Source organism: Arvicola amphibius, chromosome 3 (assembly GCF_903992535.2).
Source record: "Arvicola amphibius chromosome 3, mArvAmp1.2, whole genome shotgun sequence".
In the NCBI taxonomy this organism is placed as follows: Eukaryota; Metazoa; Chordata; class Mammalia; order Rodentia; family Cricetidae; genus Arvicola; species Arvicola amphibius.
Window position 1 is genome coordinate 40307047 of NC_052049.1, and position 24914 is coordinate 40331960.

The 24914-nt window shown below is 42.1% G+C and overlaps 2 protein-coding genes across 2 annotated transcripts in view; one reads left to right on the forward strand and one right to left on the reverse strand.

Moving 5' to 3' along the window:
* Ndufaf2 (NADH:ubiquinone oxidoreductase complex assembly factor 2) overlaps positions 1-18059 on the forward strand; it is a 110162-nt gene extending 92103 nt beyond the window's left edge. Inside the window, exon 4 of the mRNA XM_038322625.1 lies at positions 17740-18059. Coding sequence (XP_038178553.1) covers positions 17740-17985 — 246 coding nt within the window. The 3' untranslated portion in view covers positions 17986-18059. The remainder of the gene's footprint in view (positions 1-17739) is intronic.
* A 2567-nt stretch (positions 18060-20626) lies between these two features.
* On the reverse strand, positions 20627-24557 carry Smim15 (small integral membrane protein 15). The gene is made up of 3 exons (XM_038324314.1): positions 24454-24557; positions 23152-23270; positions 20627-22346 (listed from the first exon to the last, which is right to left on the reverse strand). The coding sequence occupies exon 3, from the start codon at positions 22319-22321 to the stop codon at positions 22097-22099; it is 225 nt and encodes a 74-aa protein (XP_038180242.1). The 5' UTR covers positions 22322-22346; positions 23152-23270; positions 24454-24557; the 3' UTR covers positions 20627-22096.
* Positions 24558-24914: the final 357 nt, after the last annotated feature.

Genomic DNA, 24914 nt, shown 5'->3' on the forward strand with positions numbered 1-24914 from the left:
CACTTCTGCTCACAGAGCCATCTCACCAGCCCAAAAAGATGCTCTTAAGGAAAATCTGAAAGTCCTCATGTAGCCTAAAAATAAAGCCGTTTAGTCCCAGCATGAAAATACGGAAGTAACCCGTCTACTATGAGACAATCTCTTACCTGACGGGGGCATTGCCACCTGTTGTGATCCCATCCTATCCTGATTACCTGATTAATATTCAGGAACTGACCATCTCTATTACTGAATTTTATTCTTAAGTACTTGAAGGAAATGTCACTTGCCTTTAAATAAGGGAATTATCGCTACACAGAATGATTGGCAGTAAAAATTCAGTCATAATTTCCTAGCAGTTCCTGATGTTTTTGAGGGCCCTGACACCACACTCCTCCTTTATTCTAAAGTTGTTGGGCGGCTTATAATCACTTTTTCAGAGGTTACCTAATAATACATTTTGCATCAGGTTTCTTGATATTCAACTATGATACCCTCTTGACTATCATGAAAGCCACATGACAGGTTCTTAGACCAGACCAGTTGCTTTACGGCAGTGTTCAATCGAGCCCTACTGTTGAGTCCCGGAATAGCCTAGGCCTTACAGTGCTTGTTTTGGAGGAAAAGTGAGATTTGCTTCCTCCTTCTGAACACCTTTTTAAGAGAAAGGTTAATCCAGCTGCCTTTGTGAGTATTGGTCAAGAGAAAACCAGCAGTAAGCTCACAGAAAGGAGAAGCTCAAATTTGCTTAACAAACACCTTGTGAGCACCTGTGGTAGCTAGAAGCTGGTGGAGGATGGGTGTTGACTGATGACCCTAGCAACATCAGGATCATCATGGAACTTGTACTTAGGAAAATATGTGTGCCAAAATGGGTCACTGCAAATGTGACAAGGACTCTGAGAGAGGAGCAAAGCCTAAGAAACAACAGACTCAGCCTTCCTTATGTAAGGCAGAGTTCAGGAAAGCTACTTTGGAGAGTCAGCCAGGCTGAGCCCTGAAGATGAAAAAGGAGCACCCAGGATGCAGAGCCGGCTGACACCAAAACCTCACCCACAGGTGAGAGCAGTTTGACAGCCTGAGGCATTCCCTAATATGGAAGAGAGGTAAACCAAATGCATAGAGAAGGCAAGAAACACCTTTTCAATTGACAAAGCTATGGGGAAACACCTACTCTCATTTGCTACATGAACAGATGGAAGTTAGTGCTAGATACAAGTTTTCCAAATACCAAAAAACTTCCTGATCTAGACGTTCCAGTCCTAAGAAGATGTGCCAAGGAATGAGTGGCAAGTGAGCTGAGATTTACAGACATGTAGGATTTGTAAAATATGAAGTATTCTAAACATGCACCTGCATGGGATTGAGTGGATATGCCACATTCCTCTGCACAGTTATGTTGGCTACGAAGCAAGCAATGAGAAGAATACTGTGCTCCTAACTGTGGACACACACTATCTGAGGAATATTAAGTCAAAAGCAAGGAGACAGTATGCATTGTGTATGCTTTATTTATTTTGACAAGTGTGTTTGTAAATGAGATACCTCGTATTCATAAAGGCCATGAAGGGAAAGTATGTAGTGATGCATTCTGGCCTTTTCAGCAGAAGAAATAAAAGTGTAAGAGATTTTTGTTCTCTACTTCATGAAGTTCTGTCTGTTTGGATTCCTGTATCTCTTTTTAAAGGTATTTTGTAGGGAAAGAGCTGGTTGGTGGTGGCACATGCCTTTAATCCCAGCACTTGGGAGGCAGAAGCAGGCAGATCTCTGTGAGTTCGAGGCCAGCCTAGTCTACAAGAGCTAGTTCCAGGACAGGCTCCAAAGATACAGAGAAACCTTGTCTCAAAAAAAAAAATTTATTTTGTAGGGAAAGAAAAGTAAGAAACGTAGTTTTTCTTTAGCGAAAGATAAAAAGGACATTTTGAAGGAGCTGAGAGTTCTAAAAAAGTTCCAGTTTACTCAGTTGCAAGCACTGTCTTCCTTTATGTTTCCAGTTTGTTAGGTGGCAGCAGGGCAGGCTGGCTGATTAAATCAGGACACAGCAATGTCAGTCATCAGCTTACGTACAGTCCCTAGCTGTGGTTTCTGCTGTGTCATTGTCTCTTCTGACTTGGGTCAAAGGCTCGCGAGAACAGGTCCTGTGGTCTGGACCTGCTGCATCTGTAGGATCTGGAGCAGTCCGTGGCTCAGAGTGTGCTCTCTGGATAGGAAAGGATCCATCTGCTGAGCCCTCCTTCTCCTTTTGTCTAGCATTGCTGCTGCTGTTGTTTTAAAGGGTAGGGCACAGGTTGACCTGGCAGCAAACGGAAGGCAGAGGACAGCCTTGTGGAATCAGTTCTCTTTCTACCTTACATAGGTTCCAGCGACAGGATTTGAGTCACCAGGCTTGTGTGACAGGAGTCTTACCCACTGAGCTACCTCACCGGCTCCTCATCAGCCGATTTGATTCCCTCTCACAACTCCCATGAGAATTCTCTTCTGATTTTGTTATTTCAGCTTCTAGTCTCCATCAGTGGGACATCGGGGACATGATGCCTGAGCCTCTTTTACTCCTGGCACCAATCCTAAAAGAAGCCCAGCTCCACTGGTACCCATTCGAGCTTACACCTGGCCTTCAGGAGTCACTGTATCCTAATTAATACGCTTGCTTCTTCAATTTCTCTGAGGAGAAGAGTTCCCACTGTGGTTGCTTCTCCTCTCTCTTCATCCCTCCCTGAGTATCGTTTCAGTCAGTTTCATCAGATGCTGCCCTTCAGAGACTTCCACTTCCCTCCAGTAGAGTTGCTTCAGGGAGCTCCAGCTGCCTGGCTGCCAACACTAGTTACCTGGCCCAGGGCAGGTGCCACTGTTAAGCTTCTGCGGAGTTTGCCTCTCTGCACGTCTGGGTAGTCACAGACCATCATCTGTGACCCCTGCCACTGCCCTCCCCATTTCCTACTCTGTCTTCTTATGGGGCGGAAAAGGCTTTGTCATCTGGGAAGTTGAGTAGGGTGTAGGTGTACTGAGTTCCACTTTAAATGACCAAGAGTCATTTACCCATGCTTTCCTACGACCTACGCCTCTTCAGGAAATACCAGTAGGCTTTCTTGAGCTGTCAGGTACCTGTTGCCAGGTTCCTATTGGTCTCAGGCACTAGGGATGGATGTTGTGATCTGCCACATTTGTGTTGTTATTGCAGATGCGCTATCCTGGGTAAATTACTCGGTGTGCACTGGGTTACAGAATATAACCATCATTATAACCTATTTCTCTAGGCAAGGTGGGATGTGAAATATTTGGGGTCTAAGAAGGTGGTTGATAATTAAATTTTCCTACTTTAACCTAACGTTGGAACTCTGTATTTGCATGTTGATATATTCAAAGCCAAATACTTAATGATTGACAAGTGAAGAGTACACAAAGGTAGATTTTTCCCCAATTTCAAAAGCATCATCTTTGCCACATTTATTTTTAAAAATTAATATAAATTCCTAAGAGTATAAATATCTCATTTGGTTTTCAAGAATATGCGGCATTTTTCTCATTATGAAGAAAAGGCCGGTAAATTATTTAGAACCAGAATTTAATTAACAGTGAAATAAATTTATCCTTAATTGTTAGCTCTTTAAATTTAGGTTTGCATGTGTAATACAGTGCAGCGTGCAGAGCCAAATCCATTCATTCAGCAAGTACATGCTGGCTTCATCTTACTCGCTAGGCCCTGTTCTAGGCGCTATGTGTGAGGGACTAAAGGGAAGAGAGCCAGAAAGGGCTGACAGAAGCTCATCGCCTTCTGGCCACCAAACTGCATGCGCACATATTTACCTTCTGCCTTGGCAATCCAGCTTCTAGAAACCTCCTCAATTACCAGACAAAAGCAAAGGTGTAGCCTCACAAGGGGGTTCCCAGCGACTAAAAGATGACAAAATGTAGCAGTGGAGTTAGTGCCCTGGTGGTTCCAAGAGAGCGAAGCAACCAAGAGCTGAGTGTGGACGGGTGCAGCTGATACATGAAGCGGAGAGTTTGCCTTCTTAAGAAAAATGGAAAATATGTAGAGAACTGTTTGTTTGTTTGTTTGTTTGTTTGTTTGAATAAAGATTCGAGAAGGAAGAAAAGCCAAGAATGGAAGCGCAACCGCGGAACATAAACTTCACTGGTTGTGCCATTCTGCTTAGTTTTACTATGCAATAGTTATTACATAGCGTAGCAAGGGGCGCTCTCGCTACTGTGTTGGTCTCCCCTTAGCCACAAGGCTCAGGGAGCCATGTGAATAACTAGAAGAAAAGCCTTCCAGGCAGAAGGGGGCCCAGTGAAGTGTGTCTGGGGAACACACAAGAAGCCACTGGGCTGGAGGGGAAGACCCCAGGCAGGTCACCTGACCCTTGTGGGAGGCTGATTGTGCGCGCAGGCCCGAGGTGGAGTTGCAGCAGACGGTGTGGACACAGCGCAAAGCTGAACACTGATGGAGGCCCAGCCAAGCTTTGGCCACCTCACTGGGATCCTTAGTGTTTAGACTGCCCATCTGGTTCCTGTGGACTGGCTTTGTGTCCCTGCCTGTCTCAGAGCCTGGACAGGCTGCCCTTAAAGCAATAACGAGGCAGCCATCTGCTACTGGCACACGTGCTAGCACTGTGGACAGACGTGAGTGGCCCTGTCACGGTCCCCCTGCTGCTGGAAAGGCTCTCATGAGTGTTCTCTATCTGCCACGTGCTAATCTGACGTAACTTCTAATAACCCATGGAAGGCTTGTTAGCAGGAACTGGCATGAAAAGTTACCCTCTGCCATGTGAACATTACATCATAGAGGCCCAACGACACCTGTTAGGGGGCCTGTAGTCCAGACAAGGAATGCTGTTGCCCAGAGACGTGGAGAGAAATGTGATTTCAAGAAGCAATTTGAAGAGCTGCTAAGATTTAGTTGCTTCCATCCTGACCAGTGGGACATTTAGTGCTGGTAGCTTTAGGAGGGGAGGGGACCCAGGAATAGCTTTGTAGACACCCACAACCATGCTGACTGAAGCACTGCTCCCTGCCATCCTCACAACTCCCACTTGCTCCCCCAGCCCGTCCTCCTCGGACTCCTCCTACCTTCCACCTCTTCCTCTGACCCTGTCCACTGTATGCATTTGATCTAGAGAGAGCCTATTGTAAGGGGGACAGTTAACTCACAGGGCTGTCTGCATGGTGTGGGTTTTTGCCTTGGAGCTGGTCTGTAGTTTAGTAGGTGATAGGGAAGAGGTGGAGTGAAACGAGACAAAGCTGCCAGGCACCAGCGAACACTGGAGATGGGCAGAACGCACTGGTTCCAGCTGTATGCAGAGCCTTGTGTCTTGTGAAGAACCCTACCAGGCAGTGGTGGGTGGAAGCAGATACCTATTTCAAGTATACAGTACTTGTGTGACCTTTGTTGTCGTTGGACATGTTTAATGAGACTGTCTGTTAGATACCCAACACTAATGGGCTGTGTAGTTTGACTTAAGACCTTAGGTAACAGTCAGGGCTGAAGGTATAAATTTGAGAATGTTTAGCATATGGAGATGGTATTTAAACTTGCGGCATGAGGAACAATTACCTGTGGAGAGAGTATAGACAAGAACAGGGCCTGTGCCTGAGCCCTGGAACACTTGAGGCAAAACATGTTTGAAGGTCTGGCCACAAAGGAGCTGACAGCTTGGTAGGAGAGCCTGGATGTCTCATAGACGTTTCATTTGCTGTGTCTAACACGTGCACACACGTGCACACACGTGCACCTCTTCCTCTCACTGTGGCTCAGGACGGCTTCACTCTCATCTTCCGAAGTGCTGAGGATTGGCCTGTGCTCTCCTCCTCCCGTTCCAGCCATGGCTAATGGCGTGCTCTGCAATCACGCTTTAGCAGTGGGGGTGGTTCTGCTTGCCTGCCTCTCCCCGGCTCATAACCAGATGCCATGTACACAGCTGTGTAATGACCTGTCTTCTCTGCCTCGCTGCCACCGTGTGCTTTCTGACCTAATGACTCCCCGCGTGCATTTCTGTGGTAACACCCTCTCTGATTTCTCTATTCTAGCATGTTTCTCTATTCTAGCATGTCTGCCCCACCTTTCTCGCCTTTCAATCAATTTGCACAGTTGCCATAGTCATATTTTTAAAAATGAAGTGAACATGGAAATCTTGTGTTTATGATCGCAGATTAAGTAACAGAAATGTAGTGTAACCCACTAAACATTAATTACAAATAAACAACTATTTAAGTGTAAGTTTGCCCCATGCAGTATTTACGGCATAAATACTAAGAAGTTGTTTGTTTATCTGAAATTCAAATTTACATAAAAAAATCTGTATTTTCTCTGGAATCCTATTCTTGCTTCAAAATCTAAATTTCTTCACTAGTGCTTTTGGAATGAAACCTTATTGTCCTGAGACCATATTGCAAGAGCCAGCATGTTGAGTCCTGTGTTCTCCACGCTGCTTTCCTCCTCATCTCTGGGCATGTGCACACCTCTCCCTACAGTGACTAGTTCCTCTCAGTTCTCTGAGTAATATCTGTAGACTGGTTAAGACTCGAACATTATCTTCTCCAAGAAATCATTTCTAACCTAGTCCTCTCAGAGAAGTTAATATTCAGGAGACTACCTTTTCTTCTGCATTTGCCAAACATTCTATTCTCAATAGCATTATAGATCTTTCTATAATTTAATACATTTGTACTTATCTTTCTCCCCAAGATTGTTAGTTCTTTGAGCACAGGGTAAAAATCATATCATTTGCCAGCCGTGGTGGCACACGACTTTAATGCTAGTGCTAAGGCAGATGGATCTCTGTGATTCTATAGGGTGAATTCCAGGATAGTCAGGGCTACACAGAGCAACCCTGTCTCAAAAAACAAAACAAAACAAAATATGTCCTTTAACTCTACTCTGTGGCACATAGTAGGCTCTTCGTAATATATGAATGAACCAATGAATGGGGAAATAGGATCCCTAGGCAGTAGCCACATGGTTAGTGCTTACACAGCTTTTCCAAGAACAGTTCCATTGTTCCAGTGTAACACGTCAGTGTTACATTGACGTGTAGGTGCTGGGTCTTTTTACTGAGTGCATAGGAGAAAAACGCAGGGGTGAGTGAGTGTCTTCAGCAGTCTGTGTTGTCCTGCATCAAGTCCTAAGAGTACAACCTCTCTGGGACAGCCTTCTTAGAGCCTCAGCAGTGACTCCTGATTCCCCTTCATTGGCCCAACTCTTTTTCCTTCCTTCAGTATAGAAGGGACCCCTCTCCTCTCTCCGGCCACTGGCACAGGAGTCAGTAATGTTAGCAGCTCCTCACTGAGGCTGCCTTCTCTCTTCACCCGGCCTATGCTTCTCTGCCACATCACTTCCTCTCTCAGGAGAAAGCATGGAGTCCCAGCATTGCCTTTTCTTCCAGGGATTACAGCCTTCCCCCTTTCACATGAGAGAGCAACATTTTCTTTGTCTCCTCCCAGAGCAGTTCAATTAAATAGAACTAAAGCTGCTAAGTAACTTTAATTATTTTCTATTAATGTTTAACCACTCAGTTTCTTTTTCTATTAAATGATGGTGTCTTTATGCTCAGAGGTTATACATATATGGGGAAGTTCATTTCTTTTATTAAAGGAAATACCACCACAAAACTATTAACGACTTGAGCTCTGTGATTAGTTCTTTTTAGTGACATTTCAAGATTTAATTATTAATCTGGCTCAAGTTCAAAGGCAGAAAACTCAGTGCCAGAAATTCCTAACCAGCAAGAAATATAAACAAACCTTACAATTGTCCCTTCTTATAACAAAAACCAGCGAGATCAACTTCTTATAATTAGAGATGTTTTGGGGGAGGTTGCAGAAGGGGAGTTCAAGAAAGCATGTCAAAACAACAAAACTCAGTGTACATTTTCATTGCTATAATTGATCGGAGGATGTTTGCAATGGATTTGAAAATGAATAAATTAACTGTGACATTGATTTGGCAGAGGCTCACTAGTGATTGGCAAGAACACACAGCAGAGCAGCGTCTGCTGGAGCATAGCTCCCTTGACTGTTCATTGCGTCTGATAGATGTCTTTGCATTCTGGTGCTAGCCTTCTAGTTTGAGTGCTAGAGCGTATTTACTTATTTACTCTTCAGTTCGTCCTACCGTCTTGGCGAGACCAATTGATCTTTGATTACTATGTCAAGCCGTTTCTTGTGTCTGAACATAGAACACTTTCTGGAGGATCTATGTACCTCCCCCGTTTCTTTTCTACACTGCAAAGGGGTGAGCTAGTAATAGTTGTTTCATCCCAACAGTAAGTAAACAAAGTAACAGCATTTTCAAGCTTAGACTTCAACACGGTTTTTGCTAGGAATGAATTTTTATCACCATGTGACAGTATTGATCTCAAAAAGACATTCCCAGGGGATAGGATATAGGGGTAGTAGTCAAGGCCATGAGTTCAATTCCAACCTCCATACACAGCCCCAATGTGCATATTCAGTTTAGAAAGCTCCCACTGTAGAAATGTTGAGGATTGGGTCTCTGTGGCATATTAATGGTGTAATATGCTCACATCTTTGTGGCTGTCTGTGATAAAGGATTCAGAAATATACTTATGGCCAAGTTTCACTTTTAATCTGTTGATTAAATCCTTTTGTATTTGTAAATTTTTTCTTTAACTCAAAGGAAATAATTCATATGTTAAAATATTTAATATGATTTTAAACAAAAAGTTATCCCTCAGCATGATAGTTTAAATTAGGAAAGAAACTAATGGAATTGATAAGATTGAGTTTATCCCTCTATGGGATATGTCTGGTAAGAGGTTAAAATATATAAATTTCAGAGAGTGTACTTAGTAATATAAACATTTCAGAAATATTTTTTTCTCTGAAACCAAAGTTTGTTTTCTTGATATTTTTATCTTACATATTTTCCTGTATGTAGCACCAATAACTATTAGATGTATTTCAGTTTTAATTATTAATATTTTGTAAATTCCCATTTTTATTTTCTGTATGTAGTATAATTTGAACTTCATAAAATGAGTCAAATTTGTTCCTATAAAAAATATAAGAAGAACCTAGTGGTATACCTAAATATGATTCCTAAGTCTTGTTTATTCATAAAATAAGAAACTTTCTAACAATGAAATGTTGTTAAATTTATTTAAACTGTAGTTTGATTTGTTAGTATTTTTTGAACTTGTATTTGAACATACTTTTGTATGATATACATAGAATTTTCAAATTCTGGTAGGTAAAGATACCCTAGGAACATGGAGCTTGAACTTAAGACTCAGGCCCTGATAAGAAGTGTATGATTCTATAACCTGTATTAGCTTTATCTTTTTTATGATTAGATTTCTAGCAATTTCAAAGCAAACTTGGTAACAGCCTAATAAAAGACTGATCATTAGCCTGTCCCACCACTGTGCCTGTCCATGTGAAAATGAAGTAGCTGAGGGTGTAACTCAGTAGCAGAGTGCATGTTAAGCATGTTCAAGGCCCTGGCGGTCCCAAGCTCCCTCCCCCCGAAATGATCAAAGTGATTTTGAAGCCTATTATGAGTGTCATATCATCAGCATCACATGTGTACATAACGCATTACAGAGAAGCTCCTCGGTAGACTAATTCTCAGTTGCTTAGTTGGAATATTTTAAAAATAAAAACTGGACTGGGGGTTTGGGATCATGAATAGTATCATGAAGACAATTACTTTTTAATAATATATCACACAAAATAAAAAGAAATTATTGATATATGTCTTGAATAATGAGTTGCTTCTAACCCGAATACTTTGTATTTACTTTCCCTTGTTACTAGGTATTCTACAATGTTCTTGTGTGGGTACTTAGACCTGCATAAATACTCAAGTCTAGCTGTGCTCTCAGAGACAGAAGACCTTGAGGCAGAAGACTCCAGATAATCTTTAGGACTCACTTAGATATTTATTAGCCCTTCCCTGTCCACAGCTGAACCCATCAAGTCAGCGAAGCCTTCACCCAGTCCCAGACCTTCATCCGAGAGCTTCATCAGCCCCACATCCTACAGCTCTGTTCCCAGCCCAGCTTTACACTGCCTTGCTTGCCTTTCTCAGGACGCATCTTGTGGGGACCTTTTATCTATTCTGCCATTTGTTTTCCCTCTCTTTAACAGTCTAAATTCCTGTTTGTTTTACTTAAGATTTCCTATAGCCATAACTGTATGATAGAGCTGATTTCCTCGGCGTTGTGGAAAAAGCTTCTGTGCTAGAATTTCACAGCAAGGACTGATAGACGTGAGATAACTATCCTGATTACACGTGCCTAATGTCTGTGACTGAGCTATATGTCAGCATATTCGTGGAGTGAGTGCATATTTAAGCCTTTAAAAAACTTTAAAAGCTTTTTGGCATTATGATTCATGTATCAATTTGCAACATTGCGTATAGCTACCCAAAAGACTCTTAGCAAAGTAATGGTATTACAAAGGGCTCGAGCACCTTCGGGGAGCTTGAGTCCACATCAACGAATCAGGCCAGGAAAACAGACATTGTATCTTTGTCTTAGGTGGTGAGCATCCTGAAGGCATTCAGGCTGTTTTCTTTTGCTTTTGTATCTCATCCTCCATAATGACATTTAATGTTATAATTTTGGAATATAAAATAAGTTATAAATTCAAACAGTAGAAAACCCTGATGGATCTGTTAGTTTTCACCAAAACAAGACTCCATTAACAAACCTAAACATGGTGGCTATAGCTGAAAAACAGCTGCTGCCTGTTCAAATGAGAATTATCACAAGATACTGGTCATTCATAAACAAAGGAACAACGTGGCCTGCAGATTTGACAGCATTCACTCTGTCTCCTCTGTTGGCATGATTTCTTCCTTGAAGTTGGTATGGAATAATATTATTCAGCTATTCACTCCACGGGACTCCAGGTCACTCTCCCAGAATGGGGTTGACCTCACACGTGACTCCATGAGACTTGACTGCAGACTGATTCAAAGGACCATTGTTGATGTACTGCTCAAAGCTCATGACTGAAATGGTATTGAGCATGGATGGTGTGGTAAGCAAGGGCTTTTTCTCAGATGCACGTGGGGTGGGCTTACGGTGATAATCGTGAATGTGAAATGTCCCCATGGCTTGTGTGCTTGAACACGAGGCCCCTAGCTGGTAGTGCTGTCTTGGATGAACAGGTGTGGGGGATGGAGGTGGAAATACGTTGCTACGAATGTGCTCTAGTGCCAGCTTCCCGACTGTCTTCCCGTTCCTGTTCTGCCAAAGTGTGAGAAAGTGGGGCGTCCATCTGCACTCACCTCCATGATCCTGCAGCCATGGCTTCCCTGCTGTGGCAGACAGTATCCCCTCCCTTCAGCTGCTTCTCCTTGGGCAGTGGAGCTAATGAAGAGTGCTGTCAGTCTAGGGCCGCATGTGGGATTAGCCATCTTCCTGCTCCTGGGCTGTTACTGTCCTCAGCTAGGTCAGCAGAGCTTGAGGACTTGCTGGGGTAGACACACAGTCACTGGAAGGTGGAGAACTTGAAAGGAATGGGCATCGAGTTCTAGGATGCCCAACATCTATCAAAGTGTCCGAAAACCTGGACACCAGAAGTCCTTCATGCTGATCCCTCCCTGTGGGCCATCCTCTTGCATGGTTCAGGTTTCTGTCTGGACTTCCCTTAGCTGAGGTAGTTGCTCTAATGTTTCTTGTATACAAATTTGCCTGTGATCAATTCAGTTTCGGTTTGCCTAAAAATGTTTCTTTGATTGAAGAACACTCTCACAGGATATGGAATTCTGTGATAGTCTTTTTTACTCAAGCACTGGGGTCTTGGATATGCACGTTTGTATTTGTAATCCCTTTGTATATTTTTTAATCATTATTTCCTTTTTCCGCCTGTGTTTCAGTTACTTGTAAACAACTTGTTATTGTCCCACACTTCACTGAGGCTTCATTTTTTTAAGTTTTTCAGTTGCTCGTTTCAGTTTGTAAATTCTCTGAAATCCTCTTTCAGATTCTTCTCTTCAGCTGGGGTTGACCGGCTGCTGGGCAGCTTTCAGGGTTTTGTTGTATGTGTCTCCACCTCTAGTGCTTCCCCTCTGTTCTCTTTGTGGCCTTTCTCTCCTCCCGTGACCTTTATGGCTGAGCATGTAGTAGTAGCTGTGATGACCTCCTTATTTGTTGGTTCACTCCTTTCTCGGTCTGTTACTGTGGCTGAATTTGAATCACTTTCTTCTCTGCTTAGTTTCATGGTAGACACTAATGTACTCCTTTATTTAGTGTGTGGATTTTGTTGTCTTCCCTTTTTACTGAGTTTTGTGCTGAAGAACCATTCATTGGCATGCGAATTGTCTCAAAGTCCTGGAGGATTTGCCTTGTCTTATCTTTTTTGTTGTTGTTGTTGTTGTTTTGGTTTTTTTGGTTTTTTGAGACAGGGTTTCTCTGTAGCTTTGGAGCCTATCCTGAAACTTGCTCTGTAGACCAGAATGGCCAAGAACTCACAGAGATCCGTCTGCCTCTGTCTCCTGAATGCTGGGATTAAAGGCGTGTGCCACCACTGCCCAACGCAATGTCCTGGAGGATTATTTTTAAGTTTTATTAGATAAGCTCTAGAATACTATAGTCCAAGAAGAGCTTCTGTAATGATGGAGATTTTGTATCTGTCTTTTCCAGTGTGGTAGCCACTACATATATTTGGCTATTAAATACTTCGTGTTTTCTAAACCCATTTATTCTAAATAAGTTAAATTTAAATAACACCTAGCTACTACACTAAACAGCACAATTCTAAAGTAAACTGCTTTTATGCCAGTTTGCTTTGAATCCTAAGTAGTGCGAAGGTCTTTGCTGCTGCCCCAGTGCTCATAGGCTTCCTTTGGCTGGTAGAGCTTGATTGTCTTCTAATCCGTCGCCAGCTCCAGCAGTGGCTCATCTTCCAGCTCTGTGGTATTCCTGCAGAAGTCTTCCTGGCTGGCTTTGTGGAACTTCATGTTACACGTACTCACTTCATGTCCTTCTGAACACCCAAGTGGGTCGCTGTCCATGATCTTGAACTTGATAGTACACCCAGTGTGTTCCATCTTCCTTAGTCTCCCTTGAGCTTAATGAGATGCCATCCTTTGCGTGGGTTCTAGCACCCCATGTGGCGATCCATTATGTGTGCCCAGGCAGAGATATGGGTGACACGGGGATTACCTCATTTGATCCCTTACCTTTCCAATGTCATAGCTGGGCACTGCCCACTGCTAAGTTTAATTACATTTTGTACAGTTTTCTCCGTGTGTGTGTGTGTGTGTGTGTGTGTGTGTGTGTGTGTGTGTGTGTGTGGTGTGTAGACCAGTGTGCTACTAATTGCACCATCTTGGTCTGAAATTTGAAGATTGTATTACCCTTCACTGTTTGAAAAAGGAGCAAGATAGAGTGGGGATGTAGAACATTTGCCTAGCACGCATGCACCCTAAGCTTAATCCCTAGGGCAAGAGTTAAGGGGGGGGGTTAAAGTTGGTGTTTGTTTTGTTTTGTTTTAGTACAGAGGAATAAACAATCACTATCTTGAGATCAGCATGAACTTTCTTTGTTACACTGTCACCACCAGCAGCCATTTCCTTAGGATTACCCTCAGAAAAAATAGTACCCTAGTACCTGTATCTCCATTTTATTCATGAGTCAACTGAGGACTATTTTTAGGAATGTCTTTGTCTATGTTTATCAACATTATTTTGCCCAGCTTTAATAGGTTGCATGCGTCTGCCATTTGTCCATTTCTTCTAGATTGCCCAGCATATCGGCACATGGCTAGCGTTACAGGCATCTCCTCATCCTGGGTTTCAGTGCTACCTGATGTGCTGCTACCACCTTTGCCTTCAGTTTTACCTGGACCTTCTCCTCCTTTCTTTTCCTTACTTTGTTTTGGGTTTGTCAATTTTTAAATCTTTTCCTTTTAGTCTTTTGCGCTGTTATCACTTTCCTTTCTCTGATTTGGGGGTTAATTTCTCCTTTTTTTTTTTCAGAGAATTTGAAATGTATCATTAGGTTATTTACTTGACTTTGTCAGTTTATTTTTTAAAATAAGCTTTCAATGGTATAAACGGCCCTATTATAACTGCTTTAATTTATAGCCTACAAATTCTGGTGTGTTACGATATTTTATTTGACAGGATTTTTCCTACCTTCCTCCTGGTTTCTTCAGTGACCCGCTCTTTGTTCAAAGGTGTTTAAGTACACTACTTTACTTCTCTATTTATTTGTTTGTGGAGTGTGCGTGCACAGGTCCTGAGCTGAGGTCAGAGGACAGCTTACAGGAGGGGCTGGTTCTCCCCTTCCCCACCGAGCCATCTCCCTGGGCACTCAGCATTACTCGAGTTCCTGTGCTTATTACTTGCTGTCATTTCTTTTGCTATTGATTTCTGTCTTCATTCTGCTATGATTTCATAAGATGCAGGAATTTCAGCATTCCATATTTTTAAGAATTGCTTTTTGACTCAAAACATAGTTTGTTTTGAAAAGTATGTTTTAGTAATGTATAGTTTGTAGATGTGTAGTGAGTCTATTTGGTCTATAGTGTAATTTATCGTTGAGGTTCCTCTGTTGATATTTTCATCTGGATGATCTAGTGGTGAAATATTAGAGTCACCTACTTTTACTGAATTGGGGCTTCTCTCTCCCTTTCTATTGTGTGGTGCTAATGTTTGATGCATATATATGTACCGTTATTAATCTTCTTGCTATATTGATTTATGTAGCGATGTCCTTTGTCTCTTCTAATTTTTGGCATGAGGTGTGTTTCGTCAGATAGGAATATACAGCTGTCTCTCCCTCTTCATTTCAGATTCCATTTGCTTGGAATATCATTTTCCATCCTTTCAGTTTCTGTGTTGTTTGTTGATGAGATAAATTTCTTACAGGTGACAGATTGTTTTGTTTTTTAATCCACTCACCCTGTCTCCTTTAACTCAAGAGTTGAGACCTTTATGCAGAGTTATTATTGAAAGGTATTGTTGGCTGGTTTCTCTCAATTCTGTTTTTCATCTGGTTCTAAATAATCTGTGTCCACTTCTTTCTCCCTTGTAAGAGGTTTGTCTACAAAATTAATCTTGGAGTCTGTTGTTCTATTACATTTGTTCTTACAGTTGTGCTTATCTTGCTTGCTTTTCTATCCGTGGGATTGATTCCTTTACGTACGTATCTTCCAAGATGCTGGCTTTGTGGTCATGTCTTGTCTTTTCAGTGTATGCTTCTCTCCATTTCTCCATTGATTCTGAAGGGTACGTTGTTGCCATAGTGGTCTGGTTGTCTTCTGTGCCCTGCTGGCCTTTAGTTTCTGCTGGGAATGCTGCTCTTGCTCTCCTGGGTTTGACTTTAAAAGTGAGTCAGTACTTCTGCAACATTCAGTGTTCATTCTTTGTTCTGTGCTTTTCAGTTTAATTGTAATGTGATGTGGATAGGTTCTTTCTGGTTGTATACATCTGGATATTCACACCGTTCCCAAGATCTGGAGGATTCTGGCATTATTCTCCTAAATTGGTCACTTTGGGGCTCCTGTGTCATGTAGCCTGAACCCTGCCAAGTATTGAACAATAGCACAAGGAAAGTTGTATTCACTCGAGACACACGGGTGCCACTGCTAGTCTCCATGAGCATCAGCATTAAATGCTTGTGTGCTCCAGTCTGTGCCCCCATCCATAGCAAACATACAAGTCCCCAGGTCCCCTGATGCTCAGAACAAGCCAGATAACCAGTGAGTTCTGTGCCAGAAAGGGGCAGCCATATGGGCAGCCATATAAGCAAGTCCTGCTTTCAAACATGGCCTCCACAGTGAACCATATCCGCCTGCTGCTCTCCCTTCTTGCTACAGATCGAGACACCTACACCAGACCTGTCACAGTTCCCCCTCTCGACGGTTTAAATGTCCTAAGGGCTTTCTTGCGGTGAACTCACCTCACTTCTCCATGACTCTGTGTGTTTATTTATCTTTTTTGTACTCTTTGCTCTTTTGGGGACCTACCACCCAGCTTCCAAATAAATCATGCACATGGAGGCTTATTCTGGGCTTTTATCTTTCTCTATTTCTGTATACCTTTTTTATTTCTTTCTCCATGACTTGCTGTGTAGCTGGGTAGCTCACCCCTGCAGTCTTCCTCTCCTCTTCTTTCTCTCTTCTCCATCTTTTTCTTCCCAGATTTTTCCTTCTATTTATTTATTTTCTCAGCCCAGCCCCGCCTATCCTTTCTTCTGCCTCACTATTGGCCATTCAGTTCTTTATTAGACCATCAGATGTTTTAGACAGCAAAGTAACATGGCTTCATAGAGTTAAACAAATGCAACATAAAAGAATGCAGCACATCTTTGCATCATTAAACAAATGTCCCACAGCAGAAACAAATTAACACATCTGAACATACTGTTCTACAGCACTATCTTTGCTCACCCAGCCAATGCAGCAGGGTGTTCCAAGGAACCCTACATTACAGTTGTCCATGTCTTCTAACCCCCAGAGTAATTAGTCCCTAACAACGGACCCTTCTCTAGATGATCGCTCATTACAACGCTTTTGTGGGGACTTCTTTTTAAAGCTAGTTTGCTGCTGCAGAGTGGGGGTCACTTTCAGACTGAATCGCTATGGTGAATTTAAAGCTTATAAGAATCATGGGTTTCCCTGTGACTGTAACTGCTGGTCTTTTAGTACTGGGGCAGCTGTCTACACTCTCCCAGTTAGCATCACACTTACCCTTCCAGGGAGCCGGACTTGATATATGGGTGCTTCGTGCCTTTCCCGGTGCCCTCTGGCTTTCCAATTGTCTTTCTTACCCCGTTTCCTTGCTCTCTCCTTTCTTCTTGTTCATGTGGAGGATGCCCATTCTGCTTTCTTACCCTATGGGGTAAGGAATAAAGCCTAAAGGATCTCATTGTTTTTTCTGAGTCATGCATGTAATGATGCTCTTCAAATAGGACAGTCTTGTATTCAGTGAAAGACAATAACAACAGATTCATTACAATTTGTAGTATAGAACCTAGATCCAGCAAAGCTGCAGAACTTACTACAAATGGCACTGACTTGAGGAAGCATTTCCAGTAGTGAAGCTCCTCTGTAGCAGTGTCTAGGACATGCTGGACTCGGCTCCTGTCCTCCACTAGACCACTCTAGGGACAAAGAAGTAGGTAGGGGTCTTAGTTACAGTTTCTTTTGCTCTGAAAAGACACCACGACCACAACAACTCTTATAAAGGAAACATTTAATTGGGGTGACTCCTCTACAGTTCAGAGGTTTAGTCCATTTATCATCACGGTGGGAAGTAAAGCAGCATTCTGGCAGACCTGGGGCTGGAGAAGTAGCTGAAAGTCCTTACATCTTGACTTGCTGGCAACCAGAAATGGTATGAGATGCTGGGCATGGCTTGAGAATATATGAGACCTCAAAGCCTACCCCCACACTGACACACTTCCTCCAACAAAGCCACACCTCCAAGTAGTGGCACTCCCTATGAGTTTATAGGGGAGGGACCAATTATATTCCAGCTACCACACAGTAGAGCTTGGTTCTGGCTCTAGAGAAGGGAAATGTAGCATTCACATGTTAATCCCCAGGACACAAGAGCAGCAGGCTGAAGTCCCCCACGCATCTTCCTCTGCCATGGAGCAGCAGCACTGATGACTGTAGCTCAAGGCAGAAAGCAGTAGTGAAACCTGACAGTTCAGGGGGTGATTCGCGTTCTCGTGTAGCCTATGCGTATCTACACATGTAATGCAGTATCTTTTAATATTTTGAAATCTTTGAATTTTGTAAACTAAAATTTTAATCATGTTTCCCAATTATGTGTATGTGCAGGAAATATTAAAGAATGAAAAATACAGAGAAGAAATTAAAGCAAAAAGCAAAGAGTTTTATGAAAAAGATAAACTCGGTAAAGAAACCAGCGAGGAACTCTTGCCTCCACCTGCAATTCAGATTAAAGGACATGCCTCTGCTCCATATTTTGGAAAGGAAGAACCCTCGGTGGCTCCCACCAGCACTGGGAAAACTTTTCAGCCAGGATCCTGGATGCCAGAAGAAGACAAAAGACAAAATCAATGAATGCACTATGGTAAAGTCATTTCATTTATATGGATATGGTTATTTTAACAAATAAAACAAAGGTTAAAAGTTAATCACTTTGTATTTCCTGTGATCCACAAAGCTTGAGTTTTTTTTTTGTTTTGTTTTGTTTTTTCGAGACAGGGTTTCCCTGTAGTTTCTAGAGCCTGTCCTGGAACTAGCTCTTGTAGACCAGGCTGGCCTCGAACTCAAGAGATCCGCCTGCCTCTGCCTCCCGAGGGCTGGGATTAAAGGCGTGCGCCACCACCGCCCGGCCAAAGCTTGAGTTTTTATGTGTATGTGACACTTGACTTACTCATCACTTCCCTCCTTGGATTACGATGCTGGCAAGTGTCATGCCACTGTGAATATTCAGATACATGCAAGGTTCTTGGGTTGTGGGGTTCAAGGAACCACCACAGATAATGAGGACAACAGTGGGCTCCCACAGCTGTTAACAAGTGAGATGAGGGCGGAGATTCATACTTCAAAAAGAAAACTTAGAACATGTGACTCAAAAGAAAATTTAATAAAAAGTACTAGGTTTGATGGTGCGTGATGTAGGAAGTCATTTGAATCTCCTACATAATAAATAAGATACAATTTTATTTATCTTGTGCCTTGGGTTCCTGTTTTGTTTTAGAGACAGGTTCTCACTGTATACACCACACTGGCCTCAAATTCAGAGATCCACCTGCCTCTGTTGGCACTCCAGGCCTCAATTGCCTTCCTACTTTTTAAAAACCACCTAGCTGTAGCAGGGTGATGGTGGCACACGCCTTTAATCCCAGCACCTGGGAGGCTGCGACAGGAGGATCTCTGAGTTTGGAAGCCAGCCTGGTCTACAGAGCTAGTGCCAGGACAGACCCCAAAGCTACACAGAGAAACCCTGTCTCAAAAAACAAAACAAACAAACAAAAAACCCACCTAGCTGTGAAGCATTCAAAGAAGAATTTAAATATTAAATAATAGCTTGCCTGCCGTATTTCATTTCTTAATTAGCTATATTAGAACACTTCTAAGTTTATTATCTTTCAAGACAGACTTAAACCTATTTTAAGCTTTTAGTCTCAAGTGAAAATGTTCACATTAACAAAAGAACACTATATTCCTTAAGTATATACTTAAGAGCTAAATTCGCTTTCTCTGCTAAAATGGATGTAGGATACTTATGCAATGATGGGCTTAGCACTATGCAAACTTTTAAAACAGAAAAAATGCTTCTGATTCCAGGGTTTAATCATATATCCTAGCTATACATATATTTGAAGTATATACACACAAATAACTATATGGAGTGAGCATATTGTATTTAGGAATACATACACATATGTAGTATGTATGTAACAAAGAAAAAGAGACTGAATTTGAAAGATGGCAGAGGTTGGAGTTTGTGGGGTATGGGAGGGTTTAGAAGGAGGAAAGGGAAGGGTAATTATAATCTCAAAAAAGATTAAGGAAATAATCATTACCATTTTTAATCAACATAGAAAGCACTCATTTATTTCTTAATTAACCTTGAACCAATTACCATTGTATTGATCTTTTAAAATTCTATTTCATTAAACATATTATTTAAAATAAATCTGAGTTTATTTAAACCAGACTTTTCAAACTGTTTATATTCTTTGAAAAAAGGCATGTAGAGACTGTGGAAGTCGCTGAGACTTGCAGAAATTGTGAAGGAAAGAAACCTGTCTGAGTCTCATTTTCATTCTCAAAACTCTGACCATCTGTTATTGTTTGAAAATGCAGACCTTGGCCTTAAATATTTATTCCAACTAAGTAATAGACCAGAGTGATTCTATATCCAGATGCAGACACTAAAGGCAAACCTTCTGAAGTAGATTTCCTCTACCATTTTGGCAAAATGCTTGGACAGCCTCAGGATAGCTTGTTTCTAGCCATGAAGGGGTTAACAGCTGCATTTAGTTTTCAGAAATTCAGAAGTGACAAGCAGGCATTTCTTTTAGAAAGTATTACGGATAACCAATTCTTCCAACAGTAAATGATAAAAGATGGAATTCCCTGAAGAATCCCGAACCTCACAGTGGTCATTGCCTTGCACCCAACACTCAACATGCCCTCCAATATTTTAAATATTTGTTGATCTCGTGTATAAAGTCACTGTCAGTGTTTGAGAAGGCTGGAGAAATAAGAGCTTACATCAAATAAAAAGTTGCCACATTAAGAGAAATTATAGAAAACCAGACATTTAGTTAAATATTTTTAAATTACTAAAACCAAAGAAACCTCAGTTTTAGTGGGTAACTGAGTTATTTATCTTTGCTTCAGTACTTGGACTCCAATCCTAACTACTTTCTGTGAAATTAGTGACTCCCAAACTGTGGGCTCTGCAGACCCTTGGAGACCGGTAAGGTTCTACCATGTTCTAATGGTATTGTACAATGGAGGTCGCTTATCATAAGTAAATACTGAGTTATAGTCCAGTGCCTAGAGCTGACGTGGGGCCAACCAGGAGCCAATACGGAGATAACAGCACTCACGAGTCCTGGCTTCTTCTGGGAAACACTATCCTATTTGTAGTTAACCATGACTGAATTCAGCATCTTTTGAAGCCTTAACCTGCATGACATAACTTAATTACTCCTCCCACAAAAAACGACAAAAACTCAAGACCTCTTTATAAAAATGTATCAAATTTATTTCAACATTTAGTTTCATTTTTAGTAAGACTATTTGACAATTACTGTAACCTAAAATTCATTATCAGAGGTACAGAAAACATTTAAGCAGTTAAATACTGCGGTAATTAAAGTTACTGGACCATGCATTTAACAAAGCTGTGTTTAGTCCCTGGCTTCATCCTTTAGCCACTTTCCTGCAGTCCCTTCATCACTGCTACACCCATGAAAACTTCTCCAAATCTAAGCTTTTATTGGCTTAAAGTATGACTTCATACACTTGAAATTTTAGTTTTCACGTTGAACCTGTATGAGTAAAAAGTAACAGGACATCACTACGGTATTAGTTACAAACAGAACATAAACAAAAGTACTGTCTATGTCATCAGCCAATTATCTGGTGACATATTTCAGAGTTCTAGTGAGTGTGCGATGAGCGGAACCCAAGGTCTCAGAAGCACATGGCATTTCCACTGCTGGCTTTAAGTCATGTTACTCTTCTTAGCAATTCACTTAAGAAAAGGGCAGTGTTTGAAGTACCAAGATTCTATCCATGGTCAAGACAATAAAAACTCTATATAAAATGAGGTTTTAAACTGGAAAAAAAAAAGTCTTGATAATTGCCAACTGTGTTAAAGTCTATGTAAGAATGCAAATAGCCATTTTCATTAATAAAATTTTCTTTTGAAAAAAATCAGTAATGCTTCCATTCCAAAAAATAAGCAATTTTAAAATAGTGATTAATATACTTTATCTCTTTTAAGCCAAAGTAAACTTTTTCACCTTAGAAGATAATCCTTTTATATTCCTAATATCCTCTGCCCAGAGATGAACCCCATTTTAAACTACCATTTACATAGGATTCATAGTTTAAAACCATTTTTCTCTACATGGTGTTTTTTAGCTGAGTACATTAAGCTCCAAAAGGGCAACTAACTTAATGTTAGTATAAATTTTTACTACAGGTTAAGCAGACAAAAATGCTTGGGACCAGTAATGTTTTAGTTTTATTTTTCGTATTTTGGAGGATTTCATACCTTGAGGATGGGATCCAAATCTAAATACATTAATTTATATTTCTCATGGCTTGACGATAATTTTATGTATTTTGAGCACACCTGTATTTTGACTACAACCCATCATAAAATAGGGTGTCGAATTTTCCACTCTTGGCATCACTTCTGAACACAGGTGTTAGATTTTACGGTGCTTTGAGTTTTGAATTTTCACATTACATATGCTCCACCTGTATGATAAATGCTAACTTAAATACTTGTCAGTGGGTTCCAACAAACTTCTGTTTCCAAACCTAAAAGTTACTATAGTATTGAGGTCAGAAAATGACACAGTCAGATTTAATTTACTAAATAATATTATCATGAAATTGATGGAACCTTAGTGAGTCCTTCCAAAGCTGCAGAATTTTCCAGATGATTTTTCTCTAGTTACAGAGTCTGTTCACTCCTTTAATCTTTTTTTAGTCGTTTAGCTTTTGCAATGTTTTCTTGACGTTTTTGTTTCTTCTTTTGTTCCTTCTCTCTGGCTTCAATCATCTTGGCCAATTTCCAGGACAGTACAGCACTTGCTAGAAACAGTGGCGTAAGGGCCAAGATAACTGTGGTGAGGAAGCCGTATGGATCCTTTGCAGCCCACTCCACAACATACTCAGCCCAAGCCTTTATATCAAGCATCTTCGTAACAAGCAGGAAACTGGGGCTTGGAGAATGGAGAGAGGAAAAAAAACAACAAAAAAAGAAGACTATATGGTTAATCAAATCCTGACAGTTATAACACATCCAATTAAACCAGAATTCCATTATCACTCATATTTTTTAAGTATTAGTTAATACTATTTTAATAAAGACTAATATGTCCATTTAGGGAAAAATAGTTCAAATAGGGCACAAATAGTCAATTTATAGAAAGTGAAGCCCATTTGAACTGTGTCCTATGGACGTTCTCCATGCCTCTTATGATACTCAAGACAAACTAGGAAGGAGCAGATGTACAAGGATCTTGAGTCTCACGTGCTCATTTCCGGAAAAAGCCAAATCCTGCCAATTGTTGACATACCATTAGTACTGCTAAGGACTAATTAACAAAAGTACAAATCAAACTCATGTCTAATTTCTCAAGCCAGACCATAGACATTCTCTCAGAGAAAGGGGAAGTAGATGGCTATTTCTAGAACATAGGTAAAGAAACCATGATGCTAAATCCACATTAATATGTCCAGCAGAGAGAGAGAGAGAGAGAGAGAGAGAGAGAGAGAGAGAGAGAGAGAGAGAGAGAGAGAGAATGACTGCTAGGTTACTGGCTTTCGACTAAGAGAGTGTCATCTGGTAAAAGAGATGGTGAGGACGTGAGGCATTTTCTATTTTGCCCCAGTGGCAAACTCTGTGTTCTTGTTTCTAGCAACCTGTACTCAATTACAGGCTGAATTACAATACACGGAGAGGGAATGTTTACACATATATACAGCCACCTAAAATCTCAAGCTAGGATTTTTAAAAACATCTACCTTACACTGGAGTAGTGACTTCTAATTTTTCCTGGGAATAATAGTGAGCCGGGGTCACAATTCAGACGTTGGTTATTGTCTTCTTTAGCTTGATCATACACTTTGGAAAGGTTTGAATTCTATACAATGAATGAGTTGGGGAAAAAAAGAAAACTAAGTCATAACTATTGTTAAGATTATGAATGGGGAAAAAGTCTAAATTCTCCTAAAACACAAATGACATGTAAAAACGTCTTTCTATAATACCATAGCCCCTTAACACCCATCCCTTTCTAATTTACCACAGTTGTAAATGCCCGGAAATAAAGTACTGGTTGCAAGAAACCAAATATTTTAAGTAACTTGTTCGGTTACTATATTTTTAATTTGAATAATAAAATTACGACTCTCACTGACTTAAAAAACATTTACAGGAGCCATGCCCATAGAAACCTTGAACCTTTGTCTCTACTGCTGGGAATCCAACCCAAGGCCTAGAGCATGCCAGGCAGGTGCTCCACTGTGGACCAACATCCCCAGTAAAGAGCTGTTCCTACTCGGCGTACTCATTTATACGCTGGGTTGGGTACATCGTTAGAAAATCAAACACCCTGCCTTGCTCTTTAAAGGTTCTGTGCTCCGTAGTACAATTCGTGTACCTTATAGGAAAATAAAGGCTACCAACATAACTATGGTACCCACAACTCCGTCACATCAAGAGAGCTGCCACTGGCTTAACTTCCGTAGTCCCACGCTCTCTTCGTATTTGTACTGGAAACCATGCCTCTACTTTCAACACATTAAACTTCCTTGCTACGTGTAATATCCTCGTCCAGCTGTAGCCAGGTTGCAGGAGGGTCGAGGGAGGATCGACCTTTCTCCAGCCCGGTAACTAACACAAGTTTCCGCGCAAAGCATGTAACTTTGCAAACACAACAGCGCGGCTGACGGGCATGGTTTGTGGCAGTTACCGTCCACGGGCCACAAATCTCGCGGGCACCTCAGTCTCGAACCAAAACGTCCTCGCCTCACTCAGGCACACTCCTCCACCTCAGAAAGCCTGGGGGACACGGAGCTGCACCTGGCGGCACTGCACCCACAGCCTCTCCTAACTTTTCCTCCCTAGGATTTCCCTTGCCCCGGGCCACGTCCACCGCCATCCCTCGGCCTCACAGGCGCAGGGCGTCGTCCCGCCGAGCCAAGCCGGGCAGGACCCGCCAGCCGGGAGTTCGCGAAGCCGGGGTGGCCCCGCCACACGCCCAGCCGTGGCACCGCTGGGAATAAGCACACACCCCAGGGACTCCCGCTCCCATTCCCACTCACCCGCCAGGCAGCTAGGAAGAAGGCGGAAGCCGCTCCGCTCGGGTCCCGCCCACAGGCGGGGCGGGGTGAGGAAGTCGCGGGCGGGCTTCCGGCTGCGCCATTGCTGGGGCGGGGGGGCGGGGCGACGCGGCGCGGAGGTTTCCAGTCAGCGGCAGGTGAGGCTGCGCCGAGCTTCGTGTGCGCTGCCCGGTGTGGGAACCGCGACTTCGCGTCCTGAGTGGGACGCTGAGGAAGGCGAGGCGACGGGAAGTGGGCCGAGTGGGTGAGGTGTTCGGGCCGGGGACACTCAGCCCCAAGAGCGGCAGCAGGAATGAGGTGAACCCCACAGACTTCTTGGAGCCTGCTCGCGGCCGTGGACGGACCTTGGCTGGTTCCCTAAGTCACATCTCACCGTGCATTATGGTTGAGCAATAGTTAAATATTCAGACAAAGCAGCAGCCGGGCCGGGATGTGTCCACTGA

Coding starts and splice junctions, on each gene's coding strand:
- Smim15 (XM_038324314.1), bottom strand. CDS start 22,321: ATGCTTGATATAAAGGCTTGGGCTGAGTATGTTGTGGAGTGGGCTGCA.